Consider the following 21,185-nt stretch of genomic DNA (forward strand, 5'->3'; position numbering starts at 1 on the left):
TGACACTTTTTACCCAATAAGATACCTAGATGTAAAAGACAGTATATAATAGACAGATATGAAAAGCACTATATAAGAGATAGATAGATAGATAGATAGATAGATAGATAGATAGATAGATAGATAGATAGAGTACTACATAATAGTAGTAGTATGTAGATAAGATACGTAGATGTGAAAGATACTGTATAATAGAGAGATAAATATAAAAGACACTTAATATGTATCTTAATACATAGATTGACGTTTTTAAAAGGCACTACTGTATATGATAGACAGAGAGATCACACAGACATCCCACCAGGGTGCACATCTATCCACACTCCCTCTTTAGGGGGTCACTCTTTCTCACCCGACCCTATCACAGTTACTTTTTCTCTTTTCCGTACCCCTTGATTTTCTCCCACAGGACACCAGATCAGACCCTGAGACCCCAAAGACTCAAACTCGCTGACGCCATTAACAACACGGAGTACAGTTTATCAGAAGCGGATTTTTTTGCAGCGCCTAGGGCTCTGTACCGTATCTCACATAGGAGTGGCGCTGAAAGGCGCTATACGAGGTGCAGGACCCCGTCGAGGCTCGCGGCGCGCTTCACTTACTCTCTCCTTCGATCTTGTCCGCGTTGCGGCTCCAGATGATCTGCCGCGTGTCTTGTTTCACTTGGAAAGTCCGTCGCTCCGGCCGCTGCGACTTCTTCTGATGAAAGAGCATCATAACGGTGCCCAAGTCCAAACTCCGCAACACTCGACCCCCCGCTTCTCCCCAGTCCAACATCCTGAGTGAGCAGCCGGGCCCCAGGCCTGGACTCTGTGCGGGGCCATTGGAGGGGTGTTCCATTGGACACCCGTTGAGATTAGTGCCCAGTCTGATGAGGGCCATCTTCAGAACATGACAGCGCCAGGTAGAGTCGTAGGAACAAACCGAAGGTGTGATGGCTGCAGTCCAGCTCCGAAAGTTGAAGGGTACAGTTAGAAGACGGCTTAGTTTGAACGGTGCCGCATGACGGTAAGAGGATGGGACTGATGGGGGTAAAGAACCTTAAAATAATAATAAAAAAGTGGGGCGCTGATTGCGGTCAGCGAGCCGACGGTGGGCTTGTCTTCAGCGTCTCCCTGTCAAACATTTGGTGAATTCGGAAGGAGACAGAAAAAAAAGTTGGACTGAAATAATAAAACAGGGAGGGGAGGATTTTCTCACGCTTCTTAAAATAAGCGCACAATGAAGACAAAAATAAATTACTAATAGGTGATTATATTGCCTAAAAGAACGAAGGTAAAGAAGAACGACTTCTGAAAAAAATACAAGTTAAAAAGAAGATAAGGATATATTAAGAAAACGCTGAGTGATTGAAGCACCAGAAATAGAATCCTTAAAAAATACACATAAACTAAGAATAAAAAACGGAATCGAAAATGGAGCTCCTTATAAAAGAAATTAGGAATGTATAAATCCTCGCGACTTTTTGGGAAAATCCGTACATCAATCCGCAGACGGCTCTTTTTTAAGGTTGCATCGGGTGCAGTAGATAACTGGCGTTACGGGAATGTTAAGGTTGTTCAAAAAAAATACATCCAAAAGTGAGCAGCAAAAATCCAAAGAGAGACACCGCGAGTGACAGAAAAGAAACAACTGATGTGTGTAAACTTCCGACGTGGCTGAAAGCAAGTGTGAGCGTCAGTTCGCCGATCGCAGTCTCCCTGGCCGCAGATGCGGCGCTTTCCCCTCAAGGCAGCCCGCCTCCACCGGCACACGCATCGCAATCCATACTGCGTCTTCCTCCCGGTAACAACTGGAAGCAGCCACAGCAGCGATCCACGCGGATGAGCGCTACAATCCTGCCGTCTGTGCCGATACGAGTCGAGCCTAGCCGAGCCGAGCCCCACTGCTCTCCGAGCCGGTTTCCACGCTGCCTTCTCCGCTGGTAATACGTCTGCCAACCCTCGGGCTCGGCTGTGCACCCTCTGCGCTCCGCTCTCCTATGGACTGCGCCCAGAAAGGAAACTGACACACTGGGCCGGAAAGAGATCAGAAAGGAGGGTTTTAAAAAATATATATTACAGGATCTGGGAGAAAAATACAGTGGAAGAGCGAGCGAGAGAGAGAGAGAGAGAGAGAGAGGGGAGGGAAGTGCGGCGCTTATAGTGCTCGCGTGGGAAAACAGCGGCACCGGCCGGCAGAGACGGGCAAAGGAACCGACCAGCTGCTGGCAAACTGCGCATCTACAACATTGGCCCTGGCACCAGTTAAAAGAGCCTGGCAAGGGAAGGGCAGAGTCCGATAAGGCGACAGGGGATGCAGCTGTCTAGACTAGGTTGCAGGGCGTGAAGGAGGCACAACTTGGAGGGGGCCACGGGCGGCGAGTGTAAAGGGGCATGGCGGGGCCGTGGCCGAGCAGCAGTTTGGGGGGCCCTGAAGTTTGAACTGTGATGGGGAGCCCTTCGGTCTGGGTAACCACTGTTATCTTCTTCAGCGGGGTTGTTCCATGGCAGATCACCAGTTTTTTTTTTAATGTTTACCACTACAGTCCAGATTTCCATTTAAACTGCTCCGCATGTCATGTCAGCCACAGGTGTGAATAAAATGCTTCTACTATGCCTTATAGTTTTCGGCAATCCTCCGAATACTGGTCCCAAATTATTTAACAACTCTTTTCCTATCGAGTGGACAATATTTAGGAGCGGGAGCAATAAGGTTAGTTATAACCAGCTTACTTATTTAAAAATATAGGTTGCATCATGACTTGTCGACCTTTCAATGGCGCAACTGCCACAAACGCAATCTTTTCGGCAATTATATGCATTTGCTCAGCGATAACTACAACATTTAGTTGCTCCGTGTTGAACCGTTACCACTAAGAGACGTTGCAGCTGTTGTGCTGGAATTAATACAAAATATTGGAAATACATCTTATTGTCTTGCAATAAATGTTTTTTCGCGGCTTTCAGTGTAGTATTGTCCACTCGATAGGAAAACAGTTGTTAAATAATTTGGGACCGGTATTCGGAGGATTGCCTAGTTTTCTAGTAATTGGGACGAACGATAAAATCTGGAGTGGTCTCCTCTAGACTTTCTCGTATACTCGGATATAGGCGATGGATATTTGAGGAGTAAACCGCAAGACAATGATTATATTTTTATATTGTGTGCATTAAAGATCAATCAAAAACAAAAGAAACAAAAATTACAATATACTGAACAATTATTATAAAGGTAAAGTTGAATAAATCGGACTGTGCAGCTGTATGAATAAAAGGTAAAGTACCACTTCCGGTTAACGGAAATAGCCGAAAAGTTGATAGAAATTTACGTTTTGTACCTAAAACTTGTATGCAAATTTTTGTTGACCTAAGTGAAAGCGTCCTCAAGTTACCGTGTTTACACACACACACACACACACGCACGCACGCACACAGACTTAATTCCAAAAATGCATATTTTCGGACTTTCGGAGGTCTAAAACGTGGAGAGTCATCAAGATCTTGAGGTTGAATTTTTGAACGATTACAACACTCTCCCAATACTTCGTATACAAGAAAGTAAAAACCACCCAAATATTTCACCATGCACACATTTTTTTAACTTCTTTAAACACTGCTTACCTCGCACAATCCCCAACCAAACCGCCAAACCCGCACCAGCCGACATGGCATAAATTCATGTCTCTGCCAGTCGCGTTGTGAAAGGGGGGGCTGAATGCACGCTAAGGAGATGCGGTGGGATCAGCTGCTGCAGAGCTGCTGTGTGTTTCAAGCTCTGCCCATTGTTTTGATCCAGCAGCATTGTGGGGTCTTTGAGTGTAAAGTGCCCACCACAACATCTCAATGGTGTTCCAGTCGGAACTCGGAAACCTTCATTTTGTTTGTTTGTTTCTTTCTTTTCAGGCATGGAGAGGTGGGCCTGCTCTTCAGATCGTCCTCCTGCTGGGTAATCAAACTCTTAAAATTAACGAGTCTTTAATGGCACTTTATGGTTCTTTACTGGGTTGTGTGATTCCTCGCAGAACTATTGCTTGACAAAGCGCACATTTCATTCTGGGATGGGTTCTTGGCATATGAAGTTGGTTCTTTGTGCTTTGAAAAACTTCCTAATATGTGGAAAAAAATGAAATCTTGAATGTACGGTGGGCTTCCTAGCAGAACACTAACAGATTAAGAAAACCTGAACTTAGCCACCTGTGTTATTATATGTAGTGAGAGTCCTTTTCAAATTACGACCCACTGGTATTTCACAAATCCATTAGCAACTATTCATAATTATTTACTTTATGGTTATAGATCTAAATAAATAAAAGTTTCTTTCTGGAACCTTCATGTGGATGGGTCTTTTGGGAACTAAAAATGGTTCCCCTATGGCAGGGGTGTTGAACTCCGGTCCTGGTGGGCCACAGTGGCTGCAGGTTTTCATTCTAACCCTTTTCCTAATCAGTGACCAGCTTTCACTGCTAATTAACTCCTTTTCCCTTCATTTTCATAGCCCTGTTTTTAAGGATTCAGTCCTCTGAATGACTTTGTTTCTTCATTAAGTGGCAGCCAAACAGAAATGAGACGTGAAACGAGCCAACAGATGACCAGCTAAACTGGGATTTCAAACTCCAACCACTTTCTTAATGAGAAGCCGATTCTTGCTGTTAATTTAATCTGTTATTTAATGCCATGGCCTGTTGCTGCTCTCATTCTGCCACAGCAGACATTTCCAAAACTGTTGATTTTTCTGTTTTTTCTAAGAACATCATTAAAATGTTTTGGTGACCTGAGATCTCAACCTCACCGAGACCTTCACCTTTCTTTATTTTCAGATATTGTGTGATGGGCACAGGTGAGCTGGTCATGTGGCGTCTTGTTTTGTGTCTCATTATTGTCTAGCTACTAATTAAGGGGCCTGAGTTAACTGAATTAAAACTAAAACAAAGGAAGTTAATTAGCAGCAAAAACTGGTCACAAATGAAGAAGATAGATAGATAGATAGATAGATAGATAGATAGATAGATAGATAGATAGATAGATAGATACTTTATTAATCCCAAGGGGAAATTCACATACTCCAGCAGCAGCATACTGATACAAAAAACAATATTAAATTAAAGAGTAATAAAAATGCAGGTAAAAACAGACAATAACTTTGTATAATGTTAACGTTTAACCCCTCGGGTGGAATCGAAGAGTCGCATAGTTTGGGGGAGGAACGATCTCCTCAGTCTGTCAGTGGAGCAGAACGGTGTCAGCAGTCTGTCGCTGAAGCTGCTCCTCTGTCTGGAGATGACACTGTTTAGTGGATGCAGTGGATTCTCCATTATTGACAGGAGCCTGCTCAGCGCCTGTCGCTCTACCACAGATGTCAAACTGTCCAGCTCCATGCCAACAATAGAGCCTGCCTTCCTCACCAGTTTGTCCAGGCGTGAGGCGTCCCTCTTCTTTATGCTGCCTCCCCAGCACACCACCGCGTAGAAGAGGGCACTTGCCACAACCGTCTGATAGAACATCTGCAGCATCTTATTGCAGATGTTGAAGGACGCCAGCCTTCTAAGGTAGTATAGCCGGCTCTGTCCTTTCTTACACAGAGCATCAGTATTGGCAATCCAGTCCAGTTTATCATCCAGCTGCACTCCCAGGTATTTATAGGTTTGCACCCTCTGCACACAGTCACCTCTGATGATCACGGGGTCCATGAGGGGTCTGGGCCTCCTAAAATCCACCACCAGCTCCTTGGTTTTGCTGGTGTTCAGTTGTAGGTGGTTTGAGTCGCACCATTTAACAAAGTCCTTGACTAGGTCCCTATACTCTTCCTCCTGCTCACTCCTGATGCAGCCCATGATAGCAGTGTTGTCAGCGAACTTTTGCACATGGCAGGACTCCGAGTTGTATTGGAAGTCAGATGTATATAGGCTGAACAGGACCGGAGAAAGTACAGTCCCATGTGGCGCTCCTGTGTTGCTGACCACAATGTCAGACCTGCAGTTCCCGAGACGCACATACTGAGGTCTGTCTTTAAGATAGTCCACGATCCATGCCACTAGGTATGAATCTAATCCCATCTCTGTCAGCTTGTCTCTAAGGAGCAGAGGTTGGATTGTGTTGAAGGCGCTAGAGAAGTCTAGAAACATAATTCTTACAGCACCACTGCCTCTGTCCAAGTGGGAGAGGGATCGGTGTAGCATATAGATGATGGCATCCTCTGCTCCCACCTTCTCCTGGTATGCGAACTGCAGAGGGTCGAGGGCGTGTTGAACCTGTGGCCTCAGATGGTGAAGCAGCAGCCTCTTCGTGGTCTTCATCACATGTGACGTCAGAGCAACAGGCTGGAAGTCATTCAGATCACTAGGACGTGATACCTTTGGGACTGGGGTGATGGTTAAGATGTAAGTAAATAAGATTTATGTATTTAAGTAAGATGGTTAGAATGAAAAGCTGCAGCCACTGCGGCCCTCCAGGACGGGAGTTCGACACCCGTGCCGTATGGCATTGCTCTGAAGAACCAATCTGGCACCTTTTTTTTTTTGAGTGCAGTTGCACTTGAGTTTCAGATCACAGACTGATGACCAGACATTCTCCTTCAGTACTTTCTGAATTCCTGCTTCCTTCCATTACAGCAAATCACCCAGACCAGCAAATAACCCAGACCCTTAAGCAACAAAGCACCCCCACACCCTCACAAGACCACCACCATGTTGGACTATGTGCATGTCATTCTTATTGTAGAAAGCTGTGCTAGCTTTACGCCATGGGATCCGTGCCTTCCTAAAAGATCCACTTTTGACTTTTCAATCCCCAGAATGTTATCCCAAACGTTTTGGGGGTAATCAAAGTGTTTCTTTGGCAAATTTGAGACGAGCATTTATGTTCTTCTTGTTTAGCTGTTGCTATTGTCTTTCTACTCTCCCTTGCCCAGTGTCTTTCTAATGGCGGATTCCTGAACATTGATATTAACTGAGCTGAGAGAGGCCTGCAGTTCCTTAGATGTTCATGTGGATTCTTCAATGACTTCCAGAATGAGTTTTCTATGCGCTCCTGAGAAGGTTTACCAGTGTTACACTTTTTCTCCATTTGAAGGTGATGGCTCTCACAGTGGTTCTCTGGAGATAGATAGATAGATAGATAGATAGATAGATAGATAGATAGATAGATAGATAGATAGATAGATAGATAGATAGATAGATAGATAGATAGATAGATAGATAGATAGATAGATAGATAGATCCTTTATTATTCCCAAGGGGAAATTCACAATCCCAAGGGGAAATTCACAATTGTAGCCCTTTCCTGATGGATATGTTTCAGTAACTTTCTTTCTCATGTCTTGTAGAATTTCTTTTGATCGAGGTATGGTGTGCGGCTTGTTGAGTCCCTTTAGCTAATTGCTGGAAAGCTTCTGTTGATGTGATGTTTAGATTCAGTAGCACTGGCGGCAATCAAATCTGGGTGGGTCTGCCCAGATTTTATCAATGAGTCATTTTTTAGATCAAGTGACGAAGGGGGCAATTACTTTTTCACATAGCCGGAATAGGCGTAGGTGAAGTTTTTTACTTTTTCATATAGGGAAAGTATCGTAATTGTCTAAAAATTCAACCTCGAGATTTTTTTTATTGTATTTTGTTAATATCAAAAAACATTCCATACATGCAAGACCTCCATGACTTTCTCATATACAAAGTATAAGGAAAGTATTGGACTCCACCAAAAATTCAATTTTGAGATTTGGATGAATCTCAATGTTTTAGACCTCCCTGGTCCGAAAATACCATTTTTGCAAATTACGTCTGTGTGTCTGTGTGCGTCTGTGTGAGTACACTTTCATTTAGGTCAACCAAATTTTGCATACAAATATTAAGTACAAAACTTCAAAACGTCAAGTTCTATCAACTTTTGGGCTATTTCCGTTAACCAGAAGTGGTACTTTGCCTTTTATTCATGCAGCTGCAGAGTTTGATTTATTCAACTTTACTTTTATAATAATTGTTCAATATATTATTAATTTGATTTGATTTGTTGTTGATGGTTTTTTAATGTACATAATATAAAAAAATAATTATTGTCTTGCGGTTTACTCTTCAAATATCCATCCCCATATCTGAGTATACGTGAAAGTCTAGGGGAGACCACTCCTGATTTTTCCTTCAATAAATCAAGTGATGATCTAAAAACTGTGTATTGTATTTACTCAGGTTGCCTTCAGTATTATTCTAAAAATGCTCAGAGGTCAGAAATGGACAATTTTGAAGAATAAGCAAAAATAACGAAAAGCAGGAGGGGGGTGAATATGTTTTCACAGAACTGCAAGTAAATATTAATAATAATAATAAATCCAGCAAGGCAAGTGGGGTATGGGATGGGCCTGGTAAAAAGAGACAGGCGAGGATAGGAGCTGAGCTAATAAATCAATACATCTGGAAAAAGAGAGTAGAAGACTAAGGAGAGCCATGACATGAAAGAGCCTGGAAAAAATGGAGGGCCCGGTGGGAAATGCAATCAGTGTGCGAGTCCAGAGAGAGCAGGACAAGAGGAACTAGACAGGAAGAGTCAGGCAGGGGAGAGTCTGGAAAGAACGGGAACAGAGCCTAAAAAGATGAGATTAGAAAAGGCAAAGAAAGATCAGCAAAGTCTGGCAGAGACTGTAAAGGAGAACCTAGAAAAGGTCAACAATGACAACATCTAGCACAGCCCGAAAAGAGGAGCCTAGGAAACACTGGGAATAAAAAAAACAAGAAGTCTGACTGCAGATAAGGATGGGAACAAGAAAATCTGGCAGAGTTTGAAAAGACGAGTCTAGAAAAAACTGGAAACAAAACAGGTTTGACCGAGACCAAAATATGGATAAGGACAGGAACGAGGACATCCAGCAGAATAGGAAAGAGGAGTCTAGAAAAGGCTAAGAATGACAGTCTGGGAGAGTCTAAAAGAAAATAGTAATAATATTTATGTAGCACCTTTTTCGACACTCAAAGTGCTTTATATTTACTTCAGTCACCACCACCAATGTGCAGCATCCACCTGCATGATGCAGTGGCAGCCATTGTTACGCCAGTAGGCTCACCACACATGAGCTGTTAGGTGGTGAAGAGGTTGAGGCAGACAGCCAATAAGAAACGGGGGATGACTAGGGCAGTGGTTCTCAATCTGTGGGGCAGGCCTCCCTGGGGGGCACGAAGTAACAAAAAGGGGGGCGTGAAGATGTGAAAAAAAGAAAACAAGAATTGAAAATATGAAAAATACATCTATTGAAACCAAAACAAATTAACTTAAACTACATTCTGATACTAGAAAAATAAATATAGAGTTAGATAAATGTCTATAAAAGTTAAGCAGCTATAATAAAATATGCATCTATGATATATCATTAATTAAAAAATGACAAATTGGTATTAGTGGGCTCCTTTCAAAAAAACATTAGGGGGCTCGATTAAAATGAGAAGGTGTGACAGAGGTTGAAAAGAGCAGTCTAGAAAAAGAAGAGGTTGACAGTGTCTGCCAGGCTGAAAAGAAGAGTGGCAGAAACACCAAGAGTGACAACATTTGTCAGAGTCTAAAAGTAGGGGACTATAAAAGGTCAACATGGACAAGGTCCAGCAGACCCTGAAAATTGGAGTGGATGAAATATTGTGAACAGCAAAGTTTGTCCAGGAACTGAAAGAGAGCTGTGGATAAGAACAGGAATGAGAAAGTCTGGCAGAGTATGAAAGAGGAGTCCAGAAAAGACAGAGGACAAAAAATGTTTGTCAGAGGCAGAAGCAGGGGTATGGATAAGGACAGGAAAGGAAACATCCAGCAGATTATGAAGAAGGAGTTTAGAAAAGGCCAAGAATGACAAAGTCTAGCAGCGTATGAAGGAGGAATCTAGAAAAGACTGGGAACAAAAATTAAGTTCGGTAGAGGCCAAAGCAGAAATATGGATAAGGACAGGAAGGAAAACATCCATATTACTAAACGAGAATGGTAAACCGGATGGACGCAGGGACATGGGCCGTGGACGCAAAAGACGTAGTGCGCAGGCGCCACACAAAGCCCCCCTCCAAGCACCAGAAGATGAGAAATGATGCGCCGCGCCCATAGCACACAAAAAAAAGGAGTCGGACGCAGGCGCCACACAAACCCATGGCACAAAGCGCCACACGAAGCCCATAGCACACAAAATGGGACACACACAAAAAAGAGGATTCAGACCCACGACACACAAAGCACCCCTCCACTAACAGAAATAAGAAATGAGGCAACGCGCCCCTAGCACACCAAAAACAAAGGAGTCAGACGCAAGCGCCACATAGCACAAGAAACGGGACGTACACAAAAAGGAGGATTCAGACCCACGACACACAAAGCCCCCCTCCACTAACAGAAATAAATAATGAGGCAACGCGCCCCTAGAACACAAAAACAAGGAGTCACACGCAAGCGCCACACACAGCCCATGGCACACGAAACGGGACAGACTACGGATTTCACACACTAACATAAATAAGACATGAGACACAAAGCACCCCTCCACTAACAGAAATATGAAATCAGGCAACGCGCCCATATCACACAAAAATGAGGAGTCAGACACACACCCCAAAGTTAAACGGGAGAGACTACGGACTCCACACACGGTCACCCATCGAGCCCGAGATTGAGGTTCAAAAACAGAACAGCGACCAAAAGCGAACACTCGAGATCATACAAAAACCCCACACATACGGACAACACAACATATTTGAATCAGATTATCCCCGCCTAACAGTGAAACGGGACAGTCTAAGGAGTCCACAAAACTTCACAAATCAAGCCCGAGATGCTACTGAAAAAGAGGACTCACACCCCCACATCACAGTTAAACGGAACAGACTACGGAGTCCTCAAAGGGTCACACATCAAACCCAACATATTACAGAAAGCGATTTGTGTTTCGAAAAACGGCAGATACTACGATAGAAGCATTCGCCTACAACTCCCATCTGAAATCGACGTACAGACTATACAGCACATTCCACGCACTTCTAAAAAAAAGCACGCCAACAAACGACGTCATACATAAACAACAAGAGACCGGACTACAATACATATACAGGCGCGACACCTGATGGGTAATAATACGAAGAAACGAAATGTCCGTATTAAACATACGTCATCTGAACACGTTCAAACTATACACCATAGGTGAATCTCATTACAATGATGCTCTATTAACCGTACAACCACAGAAAAGGCTCCATATTAACAGTGAGTGCGATCCTCCTTATTACTTATCCATATTACTAACAATAAAGAACAAACAAGTCATGCTTTCACGATCACGGGTACAAAACGATACGTCTCGAGTAACGGGACCACAAACACGAACCCGCATGAAAAAGACAATAAACGTCGGTGCCTACAATGCGCTTCTGAAACCGCGGAACAAAAAATGTCTCGGCTCCAAAAACGCAAGGCTCAACTAACACAGTTACAGAAACGAGCCCAGATGGACAGACACAATGAACGTAGACGCATGCAGCGCGCGTCTCAAAGTGCTGAAGCGAAGCAGGCACGGGTTTAAAAGGAAAGAGCTCGAGTCACAGAGATACAAAAACGGGGGCGAAGGGACAAAATAAATAAACGCAGACGTCTACAACGCGCGTCTGAAATCCCGGAAAACAAGCAGGCAAGGCTCCAAAAAGAGAAAGCTCGACTGACCGAGATACAAAAACGGGACAGGCTCAATACAAACAATGAACGCCGGCGACTACAACGGGGTTCTCACACAACACAAGTAAAGCGATTACAGCTCCAAAACAACACATCCCAAATACTGGACATACAACGACGCGCGCCGTCTTGCAAAACTGTTAATTATAGATGAATGTACAATGGCATCCTGTCACTTACTCAACACCATTGATAAACTTCTACAAACATTGATGAATAATAATATTCCCTTTGGAGGAAAGGTACTTTTATTAGGAGGAGATTTTACACAGTGCTTACCTATTGTTCCACATGCCATGCGCTCAGCTATTGTTCAGTCCACCTTAAAATACGTGGACAATTGGCATTGCTTTCAAAAGATACACTTGGTACAAAACATGCGCTGTCCAGATTCAGAATATAACAATTGGTTATCACAACTGGGAGATGGGACACTCGCCAATACAGATGGACTTCACCCAGATATTATTACAATTCCTCAAGCCTTTATCTGTGACAACTTAGTTACAGAGATATTTGGAACAGCAATCTCATTAGACCAAATACCCCTTTTAACACAACAAACTATATTATGTCCAAAAAATATTAATGTTGATCACATAAATGACCAGGTCATTGCATTACTTCCTGGAGAGGCACAGCTCTTTCTAAGCTCTGACAAAGTTGACTCTGATGACGACAATGACCATCTTAATTTCCCCTTAGAATATTTGAACACTATTAACCCAGCCGGATTACCACAACACAATCTTAACCTTAAAATCGGAACAATATTCATGCTATTAAGAGACCTTAACACTAAACAGGGTTTATGCAATGGTACACGTTTAGTCGTCAACACCATGACACACAATGTTATTGAAGCAAAAGTTCTTACAGGATCACATGCTAACAATACTGTTCTGATTCCTAGAATTGACCTTACAAGTTCTGACCTAGAATTACCTTTTACACTTAAACGGCAACAGTTCCCCATTAAACCTGCATTTGCCATGACCATCAACAAATCACAAGGACAAACCATGGACAAGGTTGGCATCTACCTCTCTGAGCCCGTATTTGGTGGCCTTCTCACGAGTTCGCCGTTCATCTGACATTAAACACTGTGCCATGCAGTTTATTCTTTGCTTCCTATGTGCGTCATCTACACCTTCACACTATGCTATATCTCATACATCCATCCATCCATCCATTTTCCAACCCGCTGAATCCGAACACAGGGTCACGGGGGTCTGCTGGAGCCAATCCCAGCCAACACAGGGCACAAGGCAGGAACCAATCCTGGGCAGGGTGCCAACCCACCGCAGGACGCACACAAACACACCAAGCACACACTAGGGCCAATTTAGAATCGCCAATCCACCTAACCAGCATGTCTTTGGACTGTGGGAGGAAACCGGAGCGCCCGGAGGAAACCCACGCAGACACGGGGAGAACATGCAAACTCCACACAGGGAGGACCCGGGAAGCGAACCCAGGTCCCCAGATCTCCCAACTGCGAGGCAGCAGCGCTACCCACTGCGCCACCGTGCCGCCCTATCTCATACATACATCACGCTATTTGTAATTACCCAACACCAGGGGTTGGCGAGCGAAGCGAGCAGGGGGCGGAGCCCCCTAGTCCAGCAGATTATCGAAAAGGAGTTTAGGAAAGGCCAAGAATGACAAAGTCCGACAGCAGGCTTTCCTGATTAAGGAGTGTAGAAGGCCAAGAGAGACAAAATTTGGCAGAGAATATAAAGAAGCGTTCAATAAAGCTGGAGAACAAAAATGTTTGGTAGAGATTGAAGAGGACTACAGATAAGAACAGGACTGGAAGAGGAGGGTAGTAAAGACCAAGAACAAAGTCTGGCAGAATTATGAAATATAAAGGAAAGAACAGAAAGAAAAACATCAGTCAGACACAGATAAGTGCTTAATAGGAAAACCAAGAATGAGTAAGTCCAGTAGAAACTACAAAGAGGGGTGCAGAAAGGCCAAGAATAACAAAAATCTGACAGAGACTGAAAAGAGGAGTCCAGGAAAAATCGGGAACAAAAAGGTTTGGCAGAATTCGAAAGAGGACTATAGCTATGAGCAGGGACTGAGAAGGTCTGGAAGTGTATGAAGAAGGAGTCTGGAAAAGTCCAAGAAAAAGACGCTCTGGCAGAGTCTGAAAACAGGGCACACATGATGTGACCATAAGCAACTGGTGGAGCAGGAGTCGAGAAGTACAGTATGTGCTTGTAGAGCTGCAATGCCTTGATGGCAGGGCACTTTTAGGGCAGAAGTTTATATGGGCAGGATAGACCTTTTATACATGTGGATAGAGAAGCAAACATTGAACAGCCAGGAGACAACAGAGGGCTGAGTGTTCAGTTTGAACAAATAAAAGTAAATAGTTTAAAATGTTAAGTATTTAAATGTTGAACCAAAAGTCGTATGTCAGGTGTAAAGTTTATGGGATTAGTTCACACTAAGCTCTAACCACACCAGTCCCCCTACTCTTGTTGGGCCAGAATGAGAATAGACATCTGGGGACAACCCATTAAAACATGTGTAGTGATCCGCGGCAACAGCGCTTCATCCTGAAACATTGGTCCCCCCCATTTCCTCCAGTCCATGCATTTTAAACTGGCGCCGGGGTTTTGAGAGAGCGAGAGCAAAAGATAATGAACAAAAGACTTGACGCTGAGAGAAAATAAGAAGTTAAAATTGCTGTTATCCATTAAGAAGCTCAGTAGCAGAAGGTAACTGAAGTTTAATAATTAATGTGCACAGGGTAATGAGAGCTGCAACATTGGAGACAGACAAACACACAAACACACACACGTGCACACACACGTAGACCACCGCAGCTACTGGGCTCCATGCATTTCAGATGGAGACGGTGACACTGACCAGAAAGCAGGACTCAGAGCTGAAGGTGGCAGTGTTAAAGATGTTAAGATTTGCACTGGGTGTGACAAGGATGGATAGGATTAGAAATGAGGACATTAGAGGGTCAGCTCAGGTTGGACGGTTGGGAAACAAAGTCAGAGAGGCGAGATTGCTTTAGTTTGGACATGTGCAGAGGAGAGATGCTGAGTATATTGGGAGAAGGGTGTTGAGGATAGAGCTGCCAAGTAAGGGGAGAAGAGGAAGGCCTAAGCGGAGGTTTATGGATGTGGTGAGAGAAGACATGCAGGTGATGGGTGTGACAGAGCAAGATGCAAAAGACAGGAAGATATGGAAAAAGATGATCTGCTGTGGCAACCCCTAACGGGAGCAGCCGAAAGAAGAAGAAGAAGAAGATTGATATGAAGTAACAACAACAAATAGTGCATGGTCTATAGATCTATGTGTGATGTAGTGGTTACGGCTTTGGACTTCAAACCCTGGGGTTGGGGGTTTAAATCCCACAAATGACACCACTGCATGACCACGAGCAAGTCATTTGACCTACCTGTGCTACAACGGGAAACCCAAATGAGATGTACCCAACTGTCTCATTAAGGTTGTAAGTCACCTTAGATAAAAGCGTCAGCCAAATAAGTACCGTATATACTCGCTTTTAAGTTCTCCCACGGATAAGCTGGGGCTTGATTTTATCGTATAAATTCCATTATTTTTTAATGTCAGTTGTATAAGTCGAATGTGGAAAACTCACACTATTGGTCCATGAGATTATGATATGCTAACGCCTGCCTGAGAGAGTAACCATGAAGCTCACGGCCTTTTTTTTTCTATGTATTGTGCCACGTGACCACACAGTAAGACCCGAACTTTTCCAAAGCAACATCTGTACTGTTTTGTGTTTTTTGTATCTCACACCCTCATACACTTTTATCATAAGAGAACCCCTTATCTACGATGGAGCGTTTGATCAGAAGAAAATATGAAGCTGCTTTTAAATTAAATGTCGTTGAAGTAGCGAAAGAAATTGGTAACTGCGCTGCTACAACAAAATTCAATGTGTCTGAGAAACTGGTGAGAGATTGGAGGAGGCAAGAAGATGTAAAAAAAAAAAAAAAAATTAAGGGTCACGTTTTTGAACGGGTGTATAAGTCAGGGCCTGATTTTATTGTCGATTTTTTGGGTTTCAAGACCAGACTAATACATGTGTATACACGGTAAATATAACATGTTAAAATGATGTGGCGATTTTCTCGTAACATGTTAGCATTTTCAATTAGACGATAACGTTAACTTCCTTTACATCACCCCCTGGTTTGGGAATGGCTGTGTATGGGACATTAAGGAACTACAGAGAGTGATCCAGGCGGTGGAATGCTGTACCAGAGCTGATCTACCATCACTACAGAAGATGCAGGAGGAGAGCAACTAGGATCATCAGAGACTCCTCTCTGCCCAGTAACTATCTGTTCGACCTGCAGAAGCGACTCTGGAGGAGCGTCTATCCACGGGCCATAAGACTTCTTAACTTGGACATGCCACCACAAATTTTTTCAATTGTTCATTGTAACACAAACTGAATTCTCTACCTCATTGTGTCTCGGCGGCCGCCATGTCATTTAAGTCTTTTACATTAACCAGCAAACAAGCACACTGCACCGACAGTACACAGATATTCTGTTCTATTACATTTACACACTGTTCACATCTTGTTTATAACTGTAATTAATGCTTATTTGGATATTTATTTTTTATATTTTGCATCACCTTAGTTCTACCCTTTTCAAATCTCTTTTTAAAATTTCTTTTAATTTGAAATTTAATTTAATTGAATCTATTTGTTAACTCCATTACACAATCTCCTGGCACCCTAGAGACGGCGCTGAGTCCAAAGGCTTCAAGAAAAACAAATTTATTTCACGCAAATGAGGAACAGTCAGGGTCTTTATTCAAACGGGAGCTACTGCTTCACTACACACAGACACAGCAAATAAGCAGTGACAGAGTCAGTGGCCGGGTTAAAATGTCAACCGCATCAACCATCGGGTGACAGACGTGTCACGTGACAAAGCTGCAAACTTGCAGGTGACTCGGCGATGGACAAGCAACCCTCAACAGACGCGTCAACCTCATTTCGGCATGCAGCACCATTGGGAAGGGTCTCAAAAATTTCCCGTGACCGATCAGGGCACATTTCACAACACGCTGTACAGTACTTGTATAACTGTGTCTGTGACAAATAAAAAAATCTTGAATTATTCGTTTAGATGTGCAGTCAGGTGGATGCTGTGCTGCCTCCTGTGTGCATCTACTGGTGTTGTCAGGCAGATTTGCTGATTCGCGCATCTTGTGTCCTGAAATCTTTATCTCCTGTAGCTCTTAATCATCAGCTCTTTTAATGGCAGTTCTTCAGATGGAGTGCGACACAGCGTTTATTTCAAATGCATATTTAGCAGTTGATATTTTTCACAAACATGGCTGCCAGTTCTTTCAAGCTTACATCGACTCTGACACTATGAACGAAGAGATCACACACAGCCCCTGCAACAACGTATTGTTCCCGTTTACCACACCGTCGAATGCAAATGGTGTTTCCCTTGTAACATATGATGTTTATTTTCAAAACGTGCAATGTGTTCTCTGAACACGTGACACAAACTTGTACGTCTTGTAGGGTTTTTTAGGAGAAGAAAACTTTCGATTGTTCATTGTAAACTGGAGCTTGCTGTGTGTCACATCAGGTTAATGAGGCACCTCTGATCGTCACAGTTCAAAATCCCTACCCCTGCTTTGAGCGACTCCTTCACGAGGCATTAGATTGGTCTAGAAACGTGACACTGAGTGAGCCGTCTCGTTGTCCCCACCCAGTTTTAAGCTCAGGGTTGTCACCAGATGCACGTATTCTATGTCTGCCTTGAGCGATGCTACCAATCCGCTAACCTTGGCTTCTGTCCTAAAACTGTTCTAACGTTAACCATCACACTAACCCCTAAGCTTAATTTTCATTCTATAGCTGGTCTGACATTATGTCCTAAAACTGCACCGATGTCATGGCGTGGCAGCTCATCCGGTTAATGACAAAAATGTTTACTCAAAAAATATTTTTCTGGATTTACTTAACTGTGTTATCTCAACAGCTTCCATAAAACTGAGTTGTGCAAATTGTAAATCAAAGTATTTAGAATTGTCTCCTTAAATGACTTACACTCAGTCAACACAATATGGTCAAGCTAGATCAAATACATTTCTTTGTGTTCAACAAACTAAACTAACACAACCTCAACATTGTCTTATTTTATTGGATTTAATGTACAAACTAAAAGGACTCACATAAAAGATACATCACAGTATTCTGCCTTTACAGTACTTAGCTGTAGATAGCAATACTAATGAATTACATCGTGTATAATTAATATTCAAACTATGTCAACACCATTCAATTTATTAAGTGTGTAGTCTTTGTATTATGACCACATAAGCTAATCAAGTTATATTTTGGTTGATTGCAATCTTAACATTAATTAAATTGCTGTTTTGGAAACAAAGAAAAAAAGGCTTTTCTGATGTCGGGTGGGCAACGTATCAAAAAAAAGTCTCATAAATTGGCTTTGTCTCATCCAGACTGGACTATTGTAATGCACTCCTCATCAGGATAACCAACAAGAGCCTTCAAAAGCGCCAACAAATTCAAAATAATGCTGCAAGAATCCTGATGAGGGTGCAGAAATATGAACATATCTCACCAATCCTTCAATCACTTTATTGGCTCCCTATCCATCTCCGTATCGAATACAAACTCTGTTTGTTTACTCACCAGTGTATCCATGGGACTGCTCCACAATATCTTAAAGAACTCCTTATATTACAATCCACTACAAGAGACCTCCGTTTTACAAATACCCACCGTCTTCGCCCCCCTGTGATCAAACTTCATACAATGGGTGACCGAGCCTGTGTGGCCGCTGCTCCACGGCTCTGGAATGGCCTACCAGAGAGCCTGAGAACACAGCAGATTGTGGGCTGTTTTAAAAAACAGCTAAAGACTTTTCTATTTAGGAAAGCTTAGTAACAAGAATGCTATAATTATTGTTGTTTTATGTCTGTTTTTATGTTGCTTTGCCTTTGTTTAATCTTTTTATATAGCACTTTGAGATTTACTGCTAATGTAAAGTGCCCCTATAAATAAAATGCATTATTATTATTATTACTAGACAAAAAGCCTGTTTTGACAACGTAAGATGAAATGGGCACAAGTTTGTGTCAGTAGAACAAATGATAAGTAAGAAATAAATAAGAAAGTGATGTAAGTAATGATAATTAACTAAGAGGTTTGGGATATGTATGACTTTATCACGGCAAAAAATACTGTACACTTAAAAAAGACATGCTATCTATGACAACGTTTTTTGTTTGTGTACTGGAGGCCTGTCAGTATGCAACTAAAGTTGTAAAATCTCTCTGTAGACTACATTTTTTGTGAAGACACTCTCACTGTTTGGTAGTAATTTCCCTTGATGTGGCCCATCTTTAACTTGCACCTTCACATCACTCGCCCGCTGAAAGTACTTAATAATAATATGTTCTTACATATTATTTTGAGTGTGAGGGTTGGCTGTGATCGGGGCTAATATCCTACGCCTGGGCAGAAGGATTTGGGATTTCAGAATAATAATCCCGAAATGCGTACGCTAAATCCGCCGCCTGCCGCGATGAAGCAAATTTTCTCTTTGGAGGCATTTGTATAAGTTGGAAGTGAGACGAACTTTGAAATGTTTAAGTCATGAATGTACCTGTTGAAGACAGTTGTATAATGCGTAGGCTAAATCCACCGCCTGCCGCGATGTTGGAGTTGGATTTCGATCTCGTAAGGTTTTTTGGGCAGCGGTGCAGAAGGCAACTGCGCATTCGGCTTCGGACGGACGTGAGTGAGTGAGGAGGCAGGCGAATTATGTATTAAGATTATTATTATCATAAATTGGCTTCCACAACCTCACAAAACCCAAGTCATTTGGAAAAAAAATTAATTTACTAAAAGTCTTTAATTCTCTTTTCATGGATACAAAGGTGTGAGGATCCCTCAGAACGTGTTGGGCGGGCCTTTATGCAAAACATCACACTTTATGCAAGTGTGGGGTAGTCATGTACAAAAAACGTGACTGTTTGAAATGAAATCAACTTCATTTAACTGTGTATAGCGAAAGAGGGAATACCACATTTGGAGGATTAGAAAAATATTAATTCTGAGTAAGATTAACATCACATTAGTGAGTAATGACAATAATCCCTGAGAGTGGTTATGTCTCTGTTGAAAGAAGATAATCTGATTGTGTCGTTTCAACATAACTTAAATGTGTTAGTGCGACAGCTAACAGATTTATGTCAATGTAACTAGAAAAAGGATCGTAATACCAGAAAACATCAAAGTTAACAAATTTAACTAGTGAAAATAACTGAAATTAGGTACATAAAGAGAACATCTGGAATACTTATTTTTTTTGAGTGAACAGTGCATGAAGTTTCTTGCTTTCTTCATTTTTTTTCATTCCTGCTAGAGCCTATGGTAGAGAAACTGGGTTATGATAGATAGATAGATAGATAGATAGATAGATAGATAGATAGATAGATAGATAGATAGATAGATAGATAGATAGATAGATAGATAGATATGAAAGTCACTATTTAATACATGGATTTATTGATGATAATGGGATGCCCAAGTATATACGGGCAATACCTGGGGATAAACAGAAACGGCCCTAAACATGATGCCAGTCTAATGCACACACACACACACACTTTGGGTCAATCGAGAGTCGTTTTTGGGCAGAAGATGGCGTATCTGGAGATAATCTGCGCAGATACTACAGACAACAATCAAGCTGATATTTAAACCCAGTGCCCTGAAGTGTGGCTTGTACGTTGACCACTGTGCTGTTGTTCGAAACCCTCCACAAAATGTATAGCAAATAGCATGTTAATTTGAATGTAGATTCATCCATCCATCCATTTTCCAACCCGCTGAATCCGAACACAGGGTCACAGGGGTCTGCTGGAGCCAATCCCAGCCAACACAGGGCACAAGGCAGGAACCAATCCCGGGCAGGGTGCCAACCCACCACAGGACACACACAAACACACCCACACACACACCAGGGCCAATTTAGGATCGCCAATCCACCTAACCTGCATGTCTTTGGACTGTGGGAGGAAACCGGAGCGCCTGGAGGAAACCCACGCAGACACAGGGAGAACATGCAAACTCCACGCAGGATGGACCCGGGAAGCGAACCTGGGTCTCCTAACTGCGAGGCAGTAGCGCTACCACTGCGCCACCGTGCTGCCCTGAATGTACATTGACCATAAAATTAAATATTAAGTAACTTGACAATATTTCATTTCATAGTAAAACTCAATAAAATGTTACTGATTCTGTAGTCAGTTTAGATACTTTACTAAAAACTGAAGAAATGTCTTCCAACCTAAAGATGTGAAAAGATAAGAGAACAGGGTCAGAGAAAGCCAGTCTGAGTGGACAGAGATCACCAGGAAGCAGGAAATCCTGTACATGCAGAGGGAGCCCCCAAAAAGAAATTCTACAGGGACAATGGGACATAACAGACCAGGAGGAAGTCAACAGCATTTCATGAGCATCCT

General features: G+C 42.6%; 1 protein-coding gene across 2 annotated transcripts in view; it reads right to left on the reverse strand.

The window, feature by feature from the left end:
• The window catches only part of LOC114653748 (1-phosphatidylinositol 4,5-bisphosphate phosphodiesterase gamma-1-like), a 217,117-nt gene extending 215,021 nt beyond the window's left edge, over nucleotides 1–2,096 (reverse strand). The window contains exon 1 of one of the 2 annotated variants that reach the window (XM_028804243.2): nucleotides 603–2,096. In XM_028804243.2, coding sequence (XP_028660076.1) covers nucleotides 603–882 — 280 coding nt within the window. In that variant the 5' untranslated portion in view covers nucleotides 883–2,096. The remainder of the gene's footprint in view (nucleotides 1–602) is intronic. The other variant, XM_028804244.2, reaches the window with a different exon arrangement.
• Between the last annotated feature and the right edge of the window lie 19,089 nt (nucleotides 2,097–21,185).

This window comes from Erpetoichthys calabaricus, chromosome 6 (genome assembly GCF_900747795.2).
Source record: "Erpetoichthys calabaricus chromosome 6, fErpCal1.3, whole genome shotgun sequence".
NCBI lineage: Eukaryota > Metazoa > Chordata > Cladistia > Polypteriformes > Polypteridae > Erpetoichthys > Erpetoichthys calabaricus.